Here is an 11,627-nt window from a genome sequence, read left to right on the forward strand (position 1 = left end):
CCCGGCCCCCCCCGCGCGCGCCGCCCGCCCCCCCGCCGCCATTTTGTGACTCCCGCACACCGGCGGGACGCGCACGCGCACGCCCCGCCCCCCTCCCCGCCGCGCCTGCGCGCGCGCGCCCGCCCCGCCCGGCAAGATGGCGGCGCCCCCCCACAGAGCCGTTTGCCCCCCCCCCCCCCCCCCCTTTTCCTGGCTGTGAGGGGGCGGAGAGCGCGCGAGCATAAAAACGGCGTTTGTGCCGTAAATCCCCGAATCACTGAGCTGGGAAAACACCTCTGAGCCCAAGCCGTGACCGATTGGCACAGAGAAACTGTGTGAACCACATCCAGTCGTTGTTTGGACAGAACCAGGGATGGGGACTCGAAGAAATTCCCTCATGTCCAACCTGAACATGGCTGGGCCTCCCTCAGCACAGCTTGGGGAAGAGGGGAAGCGGCTCCTGCCCGCCTCACCAAGTCAAACGCAGCACCATCCTCATCCTTTTCCCCCTTGACCCAAAACAACGCTACGGCGATTTGTTTTAAAAAATATGTCTTTAATAGGGGTGCTGAGGAGAGCGATGGGAGCTGTGTGGCTCAGGGGCTGTGGGGCAGGAGCAGCCATGGCAGGCTCAGTCCGTGGACTCGAGCACGGACTCGCTGAGCGCCAGGTCCCAGTAGTGCTCGGCGCTGTGCTTCTTGAAGTGCTCCCGCGCCATGTTCTCCGTGGGGCACTGCTTGAACTTCATCTCGCCGAAGCTGCGATCCTTCGCCGTGCCCTGGAGGGAGATAAGGGGTGAGGTGTCACTCTAATTCCCACCTGGCTCCAGGGGATATGGGGAACACAGCAATATGTGGTTTTATTTAGGTTACAGCTCAAGGAATGGGATGGAGAGTTGGATCCAACCTCAGCACCTCACCTTTGTTCGTTTTCCTAAACCACAACTCACCTCCCAAACCAGAGAGCATTTGTTTGTTTTCTTAACGGACTCCTCGTCAGACTCATCATCATCTGCAAAAACCCCACAATAAAGCTCATTTAGCCCCTGAGGTGGAACAGGACTCCCCCCTCTGCCAGCAGCACAGCATCTCTCACCCTCTCCCTTTGTGTTTGACGTCTGCTCGTCCCACTTTATTCGATGCAGCATAAGACGTTTGAATTTCTTCTGTGCTTTGGGGCCTGTGGAAGAATCAAGATTCAACATTTTCAGAAAATCTCTTAACCTGCAGCTAGCAAAGGTTCCCTGCCTCATGGAATGATCTGGGTTTTCTGACTGGATTACTGAGCTCTGCATCATTAACAATGCAATTAAGGGAGTTTTTAATTGCCTCCTCACTTCCTTGTCCTTCCCTAACCCTGTCACCAATTTCCATAGCAATTCCTGCTGGAGGCAAGCTCCACAATGCTCTGTGGTGACCCAAGCCTGCCTAGAAGGTCTCACCTCCTTCTACCACCACCACATTGACATCTTTGTGCAGAACCACCACTCCTGTGAGGTACAGCTGCCCAGCATTCGCTTCGATTTTGAATTTTTTTGCTGGATTGCTCAAATTTCGAACCCTAAGGAAAAGATGAAAAAAATAAAATGTTTGTCAAAAAACAGAACTGAGAGGTCCCTCTGCCCACCTGTGAGCTGTCTCTGAGCTCACTCACCTGTACACAGCTATGTGAACCCCCTGGGAAACATCTTCCTTGAGCTTTTTCACCTTCTTGGCTTTCCGCTGCTCTGCCGTGAGCTTCCTCGCTGCGTTTGCCTCCTCGTGAGCCCTGGAAACAAACAGCACTGAAAAGACTGATCCTAAACAAAACAGCAGCACTAAATCTACCCAAAAGTGTCCCAAAATGTCACAGTACAAGGTGCCACCTACTTCTGCCTTTTGGCCATCTGTGCTCGGACGTGAGCTTCCACCTTTGTTGGGTCCTGCACAGCTTCTGTGCCCAGCACCCGCATCAGGTTGGAAATCCTCACTGCAAGGGAATGGAAGAGGTGCTGGGAGGGCTCCTCTTGGAGAGAAGCTCTCACTGGACAGCTTTTCCCCACCAGAACAATTGCACAAACACAAACCCAGTGTCCGTGTGGATTTCAGATCCCTGCAATCCCAAAGCCTGCCCAGAGCCTGGCTGTCACTCACCTTTGGGCTCTGGTGGTGGCATCAGGCCCAGCCTGACCTTCTCCTGCAGCTCCTTCTGGGCTTCTCGCCGTGTCTGGCGCCGTAATTTCTTCTGCTCTTTCTTTGTTAAATACACACCCAGGGTCACCGGCGTGTCACTGTCCACTGGAGGGAAATGAGAGCATCAGGAATGTGCCTGGAGGATGCAGGGGGACACTGGCAGTGCCACACAGAGGGGATGGGGCTGCTGGATGTCCCCAAAGCCAGGGCCATACCTGGAGGGTTGAGCTGAGCTGGGTGCTCCACCAGGTTGGTGATCCCAAAGTATTCGTCTTTCTTTGAGGTCGTGCCACCTTTTCTAGAAAGGAGAGAGTTGGGCATCATGGAAGAATTGCCAGCATGAATTCCTGCACAAATCCCAACCCAGAGCTCGATGGGCCGAAGGAGACCCATGGTGGTGTTAATGTACAGGTGTCTCCCCCCATTTTGGGGTTCAAAAGCAGGGCCCCACATCCATCGTGAACAAAACTTGTGCAGATCATAAATAAAACCAAACTTCCTCGACTTTGGGCTATAATATCCCTGCAACTCCACAGCAGCTGCCTACCACAGCCCCCAGAGAAACTTGGGGAGCAAACTCAGTGCCTGATCTTGGAGATGGGATGAAATTTGATGTTCAAGCATGAACATCTGGCCTGATTTTCCACATGTTTCCCACACCCACCATGCAGCTCCTGAATTCCTGCTGTGGCAGAACCATCAACACCTGGAAATACTCACAAATCCAGGCCATTGGGGATGATGTAGGAGTCCCACCACTCAATCTCTGGGATCTCCCCCTCCTTCAGCTCCTTCTTTGGGGTGATCAGAGCTAATTTGGTGGAAGTGTGAATCCCAGTTTTCCTGGCAGCCTGGGAGATCTCTGCCTGCAGCTTTTCTAGCTGAGCCTGAGGAGGAAAATGGAACAGAAAGGTCATTCCAAACCAGCAGAAGCTCTGTGAAGAGCTGAACACAAATCACCTGCTGATTTATCAGGATTCTCAAACAATCTGAAGCAGAGAGAAACCACACAGCACATGATGGAGAGGGGAAGCTCCCAAGCCTGCCAAAACTCTGCTCTTGTTCCTGAGCCTTTCAGGACCATGGAACATTCCCAAAGGAACATTTCCCTCTAGGGATTGTATCCCTGGACTTTTTCTCTCCCTTTTTCCCCAAGAACTTGAAGCATTTTAACAAAATTCCTTTTAAATCTCCTCTTTTGAGTTGATCACTCGGCCAGAAAGAGATTTGTTCTCTTGAGAACTTTACAATGTTTTGTCAAAAAATGGAGATTTTACCCTTCAGGAGGTGAAGACAGTGGTGAGAAAGCCCTTGCTGACTTGGGCACACACCATCCCAACAAAACCAGGGTTTTTAAGAAAAAGTTTCAGGTAATTTGACTGGAAAACTTCAGAATCAAAGCCAGACCAGGAGAGGAGAATCCCCTCCTACCCAAGACCTCTGATACCTTTGTTCTCAATCTTTGGGCAATTTTCTCAAATTTGCCTTTTTCATGGAACTTAAAGGTGCGTTTCTGCCGCTGGGCCGGGGTTATGGAGACCCGGGGGTCAAAGTATGTGTTTGATTCCATATCCTCTGAGGGCTTTTCCTTCAGCTGCTGCTTGAACTGCTCTCTCTTCACTGCTCTGATGTTGGCCTTCAGGGTGGGCATGCGGTGGGTGAGCTCGATCTCCTTCCCGCTGGCATCCACTGTCCGGCCCTGCTCATCCAGGATCAGAGGTGTTGGCTTGGTCTGATCCTTCAGCTCCACTTTCCTGAGGGGCAGGATAAGATATGTTCTATTCAAACGTGAATACAGCACTAAATCAAAGGAAATTTGAGCTTATTTCCATGGTTTCTGTATTTTCTGTATTTTTACAGCTCATCTGTAGTGCCAGAAGAGACTCCAGCCTTGGAGAAAAGACTCAAATCTCAGCCAAGGGAGGAGGAACCTCCATTTCACCTCTTTTAATACAAAATTTATTCCTTCAGCAGCAGTTAATGTCATTGCTGAGGAACCAGCAGCACTGGAGAAGTGTCATTGTCAGATTTTCTGAAAAATCCCTTCACCAGGATTTCTTCTCCTGGGAAGCTGAGAAGCTTCAGAGAAAAACAAAACCAATAATTATCTGATTGCTTCTCTCGTGTTTTGCTGCTTTGGAATGTGCTCTGGAGATTGTATGATTGGTTTAAATGTGAATTGTTTTTACTTAATGACCAATGAAGAGACAGTCATGAGTTTTAGCCTTTGGTCTGTATCCTTTCTCTATTCTTTAGTACAGCTTTAGTATAGCATTAATATAATATAATGTAATGTAATGCAATGTAATGTGATATGTGATATAATGTGATATAAATAATAAATATAATATAAATAATAAATATAATAAATATAACATAATATAATAATAAATTATCCTTTTAAGAACATGGAATCAGATTGACTGATCTCTCCCCTTGTTGGGGCTGTCTGTAAATTCCCAGAGAAGCCTTTGGGGTTCACCCTGGTACTCACGGCGGCGCGATGCCCATGGCGTGCAGGTTGGCCAGTCCCACCATGTTGGCATTGCCAATGAGCCCTGGTTTCAGTGCCAGCTGAGCCTGGATCCTGGCCTGCAGCTCTGCAGCTTTCCTGGCTTTCTCAATGGCATCATTCATGAACGTGGCTGCCTGAGAGGGCTGGATGGTGTTGCCGATGGGGAGCCGCTCCGATTGGGATGAGGAAGAAATTTTGGGCTGTTGAAAGAGAAGGAAGTTTTGCTCCATGCCTGTTCCAGCAGACTCAGGCTAACATATCACAGCTGAAACAGGGGCCAGGGATGTGTGGGATTTGCCTGTTACCTGTGGGGTTGGAGGACTGATGAAACTCAGCTGCTTTTTCCTCTCCTCAATCTGTCGCGTGGCTGCCTCCATCATCTGTTTGATCTGTTGGACAAAACAGACAGTGAGTTTTCCTTTGCTCTGTTTGGGATACAAGTTGGGATAAGCTCTACACTGTGTGGGGACACAGCCCAGCTAAAACTGACCTGGAGCTTAGTCAGCATCCCTGGGCTCTCTGATGGAGGGCCTGGAATGACTTCAGGCTCATCCTCAACCTCCTCGAACCGTGGGATGCGCCGTTTCTTGACGCCAGAGGATTCCTTGGACACCTCAGAGTCATCACCAAACACATCCTAGTGTAAGGAAACAGCAGAAAGCTGTGGTTAGAACAAAATGTTCTCCTCCCAGAGCAGGATTTGAGATGAGAAACCACCAGCATGTCTCAGCTCCAGCTCCACAACGCAGAATTCCAGGGTGGCACGTGCAGGCTGAGCCCAAGCCCAGCCTGGGCCCTGCTCCCCCACCAGAGAAACACCAAGGAAGTCCATGCAAGAGGAGGAGACATCACAGGAATGAGCCTGCCTAACAGCACCACTGCTCCCCTGGCTGCTCAGAGGGGGGACTGGCACTGAGGAGATGTGGAAAGACAGAAATGGCCTGGCCAGAGCTGATCTGACTGGGATAAAAACATCTCCACATCTTCCAGCAACTTCAGAGGGTTTGGTGAAAGAATCTGTGCTGTCCTACCAAGCAAAAGGAGGATGTGGCTCTGTTCCCAGGGAGTGTTGGGACACCTGCAGCATTCCCTCACACTCCAGAGAAGCACATGGAGCAATGGCCCCTCTGATGGGTTTTCAGCAGCCTCAGATCACAAAACAAAAGGCACAGCACATTTTCCACAGAGCTCTGCTCAGGCCCAGCCCCAGGATCTGTGGATTCCATCATCAGTGCCTGGTTTGTGTGTGGAAACCTGGATGTAGTGTGTGTGTGTCAAGGTGTTATTTGAAAAGAAAATATACACACCGGTTGGGAGCGTTAGTTGCAATCCCTTCTTCACTACAACGGTTCATATCCTACAAGGACACTTCCTCAGCCACACAGGTACTTCTTGGAAAACCTACAAGTTCAAGAGAAAGGACTTGCCCATAGTATAAAGTGTGGAAACTTTACGTTCAGTTCCTGACCTTCCCAAGCCATGACCTACCCCAGAGTGAACCGAGGAGCGGCAGCTGGGCCTGGGAACCAGCACTGCCCGAGGCCATGGGGACAACAGGAGCCAGGAGAAATCCCTGTGCTGGGGCAGGCTCAGTCAGTCTGAGAGTTCTGACCACCTCAGAGTTTGTGTTCCTGCAGGGTCCAGGCAGACCCAGAGTGCAATGGATGAGTGCCAAGAGATGGGATTGCAGAGAGAAGAGCGAGGATTTGGCAGGAGGAACATCTCCCTCCATGCCAGGAGCCAAGAGAAGAAGGAGCAGTTTCTGCTCTTGCTGCCCAGCCCAGCTTCTGGCACAGCCAGGAACTCCAGCAGTGCTCAGGCCAGACAGCCCTGTGGCTTCACTGGGGAAGGGGCCCCTGCTGCAGCCCCAGCCCTGCTCCTGCTGCCATCACCAGATGGAACTTTGCTGGTGGGAGATCCTTGCTGCCATCACAGATCCCTCTGCCATCACCAGATCCCTGCTGCCATCACAGACCCCTCTGCCAGTGAGAGATCCCTGCTGCCATCACCTGCTCTCCCCAGCAGGCTGTCACCACACTGCTGCCATCACCAAGTGGTGGCACTGCCAATGTCCCCACCGCTGCCGTGCCCAGAGGAGCACTTGGACCTCCAGCCCTGCTCAACCCTCACACTCCCACAGCCCCAGGGACCAGCTCAGAAAAGAATTCCTGGAGGGAAATGAGGAGTCCCAGCACTGCCAAAGAGATGCAGATCCTGAGAGGACTGCTCTGGCTCATGAGGTTCAGTGCTGACTGCAATGTTGGGGAAACCCAGAGTGCCCTAAAATAGGAACCTCAGGAAGAGTGAAAGGAACATCACTGTGAGCAGGAGCAGCACGGAGAGGGACTGTCAGACTTGGCAGAGTGATGGCAAAATGGAATTCTGCAGGATGCTGAGAGAAGTCCTCAAGAGAAGAAAGAAGTGAAAACAGCTCTGGATGGACCTTCCACCATCCCAGGCAAGGGAGAAACAGCAGAGCAATGAAATCCCAGCCGGAATCAATCCTGTGCTAGGACAGGAGCTGCCAAAAAACACCTGTTGGTGATTCTGGGTGGAGAAAGGGAATGAAAACCCCCCAGATCATCCACCAGAGAGCCCCGGTGCTGTGTCAGGGCACAGGGAGCAATGGGACATCCCTGGGAGCAGCTCCAAATGAAAATACAAGCACAAGGAGCACTGAGAAGGGAGATGGATGCCCATGGATTCACTCCAGCAGCCTCACAGAAAGCCAAAGCCAGACTTCCACCTGGGCTTTGGGAAAGAGAACCACAAGGTAAAGGCTCCCACACTTCACCATGGAGAGGAGTCATTTCTCTTGAACATTCCAAGCTGTACCTCTCTGGAAGAGGAGAGTGTGCCAGAGCACCAGTGCTGCCTGCAGGCCCCCCAGCCACAGGAACAAACCAATCAATAATCAATAATCAATAATCACCTTTAGCTCCCGTTTGCGGTTCCGGTCGCTGTTGGATTTGGAGTGCCGGGAGCTCCGTCCTTCCTCCACTGCCTCGAAGAGTTTGTCTACAAATCTCAGAGTGGAATCATCCAGGAAGGGTTTCAGGTGGTCTGCAAAGGAGGAAAATCCCATCAGTGCTGAATTCTGAGCTCGAGGTGGGCAAGAGGATGGAGAACCCAGAGATTCCTTGGAAAATGGAAACCACTTAAATTTAAACGTGATTCCAGTCTACAAACTTCAGGTGTGATTCAATTTAAGTGTGGTTCAAGTCTACAAACACAGGGAGACCTGGAAGCCTCTGGGATCTTGGATTGTGTTGTCAGGAGCTTTAAACTAAGGGATTAAGGGAGAAGCAAAGCAGGGCTGTAATGGGCAGAAAAGCACCTTAGTTAAATTACCATTTCCAGTTCCTTGGATAAATAATTAATTTTTACTTGTACTTTGTAAAACATCCCAAGGCCTCCAGCTGAGTCTAGTAGGGCTGTAATGGGCAAAAAAAGCACCCTAGTTAAAATACCATTTCCAATTCCTTAAATGAGGAATTAATTTTTACTCATTGGATTTTTTAACACATCCTAAGACCTCCAGCTTTGAGTCCGACCTGATGGATTTTCCCCTCCTCACCCAAGAGAACCACCCTGTGCCCCTTCCCCTCCATCCTAGCAAAGTTTGGGGCTATTTTCCATTAAGAGAACTGCCCTGTACCCCTGCCCCTCCACCCTGGCAAGTTTTGGGGGTGCTCATTTCCAGTTCCTTGAATAAGGGATTATTTTTTACTTGTTGTATTTGCTAACTCATCCCACGGCCTCCAGCTGAACGTGACGGATTTTCCCCTCCTCACTTCACGGAGGGTCACAGAACTGCCCCTCCACCCTGGCGAGGTTTTGGGCCGTTTTCCAAGCCCAGCTCTGCACATACCAGCTGCTTTTTTCTTGTCCATGCCCTTGCCCACGCAGTTGAGGGCTGCAGTGACCACGGTGGGCTCCGAGAAGCCGAGCACTCGTTTCACCGTCTTCTCGATCCATGGCTTCAGCTCGTCCAGCTCCCGCTTGGACAGAGACATCTCTGCTCAGGCTGCAAGGAGAAACAGCAAACAGGGCCCTGGGCTGCATCACCTCATCCAAATCACCTCTCTGTCAGATGAGGTTTTGGAGAAATGTGGCACACTCGAGGTAGCTCTGCTGCTGTAGGTGGGGTAAAATCAGTAGGTGGTGTTGGAAAGAGAAAAGTTTTCATAAAAGGCAAAATAACAAAGCTCTATAGAGAGAAAACTTGAGCTAGGGGCTCTTGCTCTTAGTAAAACATCCCGCAAAAGTAATTTGTTCTTTTATTTTTCTAATTAATTGCTTAGGTGAAACCTTTTGGCTTCTGTCCAATTGGCTGCCCTTAAGTTTGAAGTGAAATCCCTAAAATCTTATTTTGTCCAATTTCCTATCCTTAAGTTTGAGGTGAAATCCCTAAAATCTTATGAAGTATCCTTTCACCTAACTAAAGAAAAACACTTTGGGGCTTTTTTTCCTTTTTTAGGAGATAAATGCTAATTTAGTCACTTTGTTAACAAGGTGCAAATTCTTACAATCACCTCCTCCCTCAGGGATCAGCTCCATGGGTGGGAAAAGCTTTTGTGGGCTAAAATGAGATAAACCACATGAGGAGGAAGGTCTGAGCCCCCCAAATCCTTCCATGGGGTTTGGGAAGAAAGAAGCACTGAGAGGGGAACATGTGGGACCCCACAAAACAACCTGAGCCCCTTCCCCAAGGGGCAGCCCCAAATCTGGGCTGGTTTCTGGCACTCACATCCCCTCACAGCCAGGGTTGAGGCTGCAACTGCTTTTAACTGGGCCCTAATAGGACTTGGGAAAATCTCCTTAGGGCTGAGCTGGAGCTGGGCACTGAGGTGGGGCTGGATGGACACCTGGGAGAGCTGGGAATGGGTCTGGGGTCAGGGATCCTTCCTGGGAATGGGATCAGTTATCCATCCTGGGAATGGGGTCTGGGGTCAGGGATCCCTCCTGGGGTTCAGCCCTAACAGAGCCCCCCATTCCAGGCCCATGAGCAGTTCCAGGAGGTCACTGCTGCTCCCTCCAGAGCCTGGAAACCTCTGCAGGTTCTGCTTTTCCTGGCAGTTTCCTCACAGCCAGGTTCAAACAGAGCCCAAACCCAAATCCCGGTGTTTCCCCCTCGCGTTCTGAGCCTGCAGAGGCTGAGGGCAAGCAGGACTCACAAATCGCAGCCCCGAGACACCAACGGCTCTGAGCACGTCCGTAATAAACCGCAAAATTCGTGTAATTAGAGCCGGGTCACCCTCCACCGGGGGAGCAGCGGCTTCACTTCCCGGCTGTTCCCGTGTCACACCGGGACAGCGGACCCGCCGTGGAGAGGGGACACAACCCCGGTACCGGCACCGGGATCAATGAACACGGCCGAGCACTGCCGGGGATTTCCCTCACACGGACCGACAGACGGAGCTCCGGAGATACGGAGCTCCCACCGACCCCGCTCCCGCAGGGCCCGGCATCCCCCGGTGCCGCGGAGCTCCGCCCGGGGCCCGGCCCGGCCCCGTCAGCGCGGCGCGCCGGGCCCGGGGCCACCTCCGCCACCGCCTCCCGCCCTCCCTCCTTCCCGCCAGCCCGCCCGCTCCCCTCGTTCCCTGCACGCCCTCCGAGGCCCCGCAGTTTCCCTCACCGGCGCCGTTTTCCCTCACGCCGCTCCCGCTCCCGGCCCGGCGGCCCCTGACGGTGACGGCGCGTCGGGGCGGAAGCGGAAAGGCGCGCGCGGCGCGTGCGCGGCCGGGGGCACGCGGGGGCCGCCGGGAAGGCGGGACCTCCGAGAGGCGCGCGCGCTCAGCCCCGCCCATCGACCACGCCCCCTTCCCCTCACGCCCTCATTAACCAAACTCAATTAAAACAATTAAAGCGACACGGTTTTTATTGGGGCAGGACCCCCTCAGCAGCCCGGCCACGGGTCCTGGCGGGCGCTCCTGGCCAGGAAGGCGATCTTGCGCGCCATCTCGGCGCAGTACACCCGGCGGCACGCCTCGAACGCCCGCCGCCGCCGCGCCCGGGTCGGCTTCTCGTAGTAGCGGGAGCGCCGCACCGCGTCGGCCACGCCGTCCTGCACCAGGATCCTGCGGGAGGGGAGAGAAAGCAGCGGTGACAGCGGCAGGGAAGGATCCGGGATGAGCCAGCCCACGCTGCCAGCCCTGGGCACGGCCCGGTCCCGGTGCGGACCCCTCGGCCCGGTCACCGTGCGGACCCTCAGTGCCTTCTCCTCACCGTCCGTCCATGAGGGGAGCGAGGGGAAGGAACCCCCCGAGCTCAGTTTAAGGTGGGATCTACGAAGGTCTGTGAGCAGAAAGCTCAGTGACGGCAGCGCCTCCTCCTGCGCTTCCCGAGGAATATTCCTTTAGTTCACTGCTTAACGCCCAATCCCAGCAGTCGGCAGGATGTGCAGCTCATGCGAAAAGCCCTCCCGTCACTTTCTGCTCCAGAAATTCTGGTTCTGACCCAGTGCATGAAGGAATTGCAGCCCCTCCGGAGTTCCCCCCGGTGCTCACCTGTTGAGGACGCCGTACGCCGCCTCCACGTTCCCGTTCTGCACCATCACCGTGCGGCCCACGAAGCGCAGGTGGTTCGCCATGGCTGTGGGATGGGGGCGGTGGAACCGGGCGGTCCCGGGGCTCGGGGGAGCCGCTCCCTCCTCCCCGCGCCCCGGGTACAGAGAGGGGCCGGTGCTTCCCGCCCCGCTCCCGGGGACACCGAGGGGCCCAAGGGAGCCCGAAGGGAACACGGCAAGGACCCCCCGCCCCACAAGCGGCCTCTACCCGCTCCCGGTAGGGTCCCGGTCCCGACTGACCCCGGTGAAGCCGCGGCCGCTCCGCGCCGGTACCGGAAGCGGCTAAAGGCGGAATTTCCGTTGGGAGGGATTTCCGCTACTACCGGGACTTCCGGCGGGCAGAGCCGGGACCGGCGGGGCCTCCCGGGGTCCCAAGCGGAGGGGACAGAGGGGC

At 53.8% G+C, this 11,627-nt stretch overlaps 2 protein-coding genes across 3 annotated transcripts; both read right to left on the reverse strand.

Annotated features, from left to right (window-relative positions):
* Positions 1 to 514: 514 nt before the first annotated feature.
* PRPF3 (pre-mRNA processing factor 3) lies at positions 515 to 10,373 on the reverse strand. 2 transcript variants are annotated; one of them, XM_059490290.1, is made up of 16 exons: positions 10,304 to 10,373; positions 8,537 to 8,692; positions 7,598 to 7,728; positions 5,156 to 5,302; positions 4,971 to 5,054; positions 4,645 to 4,865; positions 3,598 to 3,904; positions 2,871 to 3,037; positions 2,366 to 2,448; positions 2,112 to 2,255; positions 1,848 to 1,947; positions 1,633 to 1,746; positions 1,421 to 1,539; positions 1,075 to 1,158; positions 929 to 990; positions 515 to 757 (listed from the first exon to the last, which is right to left on the reverse strand). In XM_059490290.1, exons 2-16 carry the CDS (start codon positions 8,679 to 8,681, stop codon positions 611 to 613), a joined length of 2,055 nt encoding a protein of 684 aa, XP_059346273.1. In that variant the 5' UTR covers positions 8,682 to 8,692; positions 10,304 to 10,373; the 3' UTR covers positions 515 to 610. The 2 variants fall into 2 exon arrangements, with proteins under 2 accessions (XP_059346273.1, XP_059346274.1); XM_059490291.1 differs by having other exon boundaries at positions 8,537 to 8,802; positions 10,304 to 10,361.
* A 155-nt stretch (positions 10,374 to 10,528) lies between these two features.
* Positions 10,529 to 11,527, reverse strand: MRPS21 (mitochondrial ribosomal protein S21). Its single transcript, XM_059490397.1, has 3 exons — positions 11,474 to 11,527; positions 11,175 to 11,259; positions 10,529 to 10,745 (listed from the first exon to the last, which is right to left on the reverse strand). Exons 2-3 carry the CDS (start codon positions 11,255 to 11,257, stop codon positions 10,565 to 10,567), a joined length of 264 nt encoding a protein of 87 aa, XP_059346380.1. The 5' UTR covers positions 11,258 to 11,259; positions 11,474 to 11,527; the 3' UTR covers positions 10,529 to 10,564.
* Positions 11,528 to 11,627: the final 100 nt, after the last annotated feature.

Source organism: Ammospiza nelsoni, chromosome 28 (genome assembly GCF_027579445.1).
Source record: "Ammospiza nelsoni isolate bAmmNel1 chromosome 28, bAmmNel1.pri, whole genome shotgun sequence".
NCBI classification, from domain to species: domain Eukaryota; kingdom Metazoa; phylum Chordata; class Aves; order Passeriformes; family Passerellidae; genus Ammospiza; species Ammospiza nelsoni.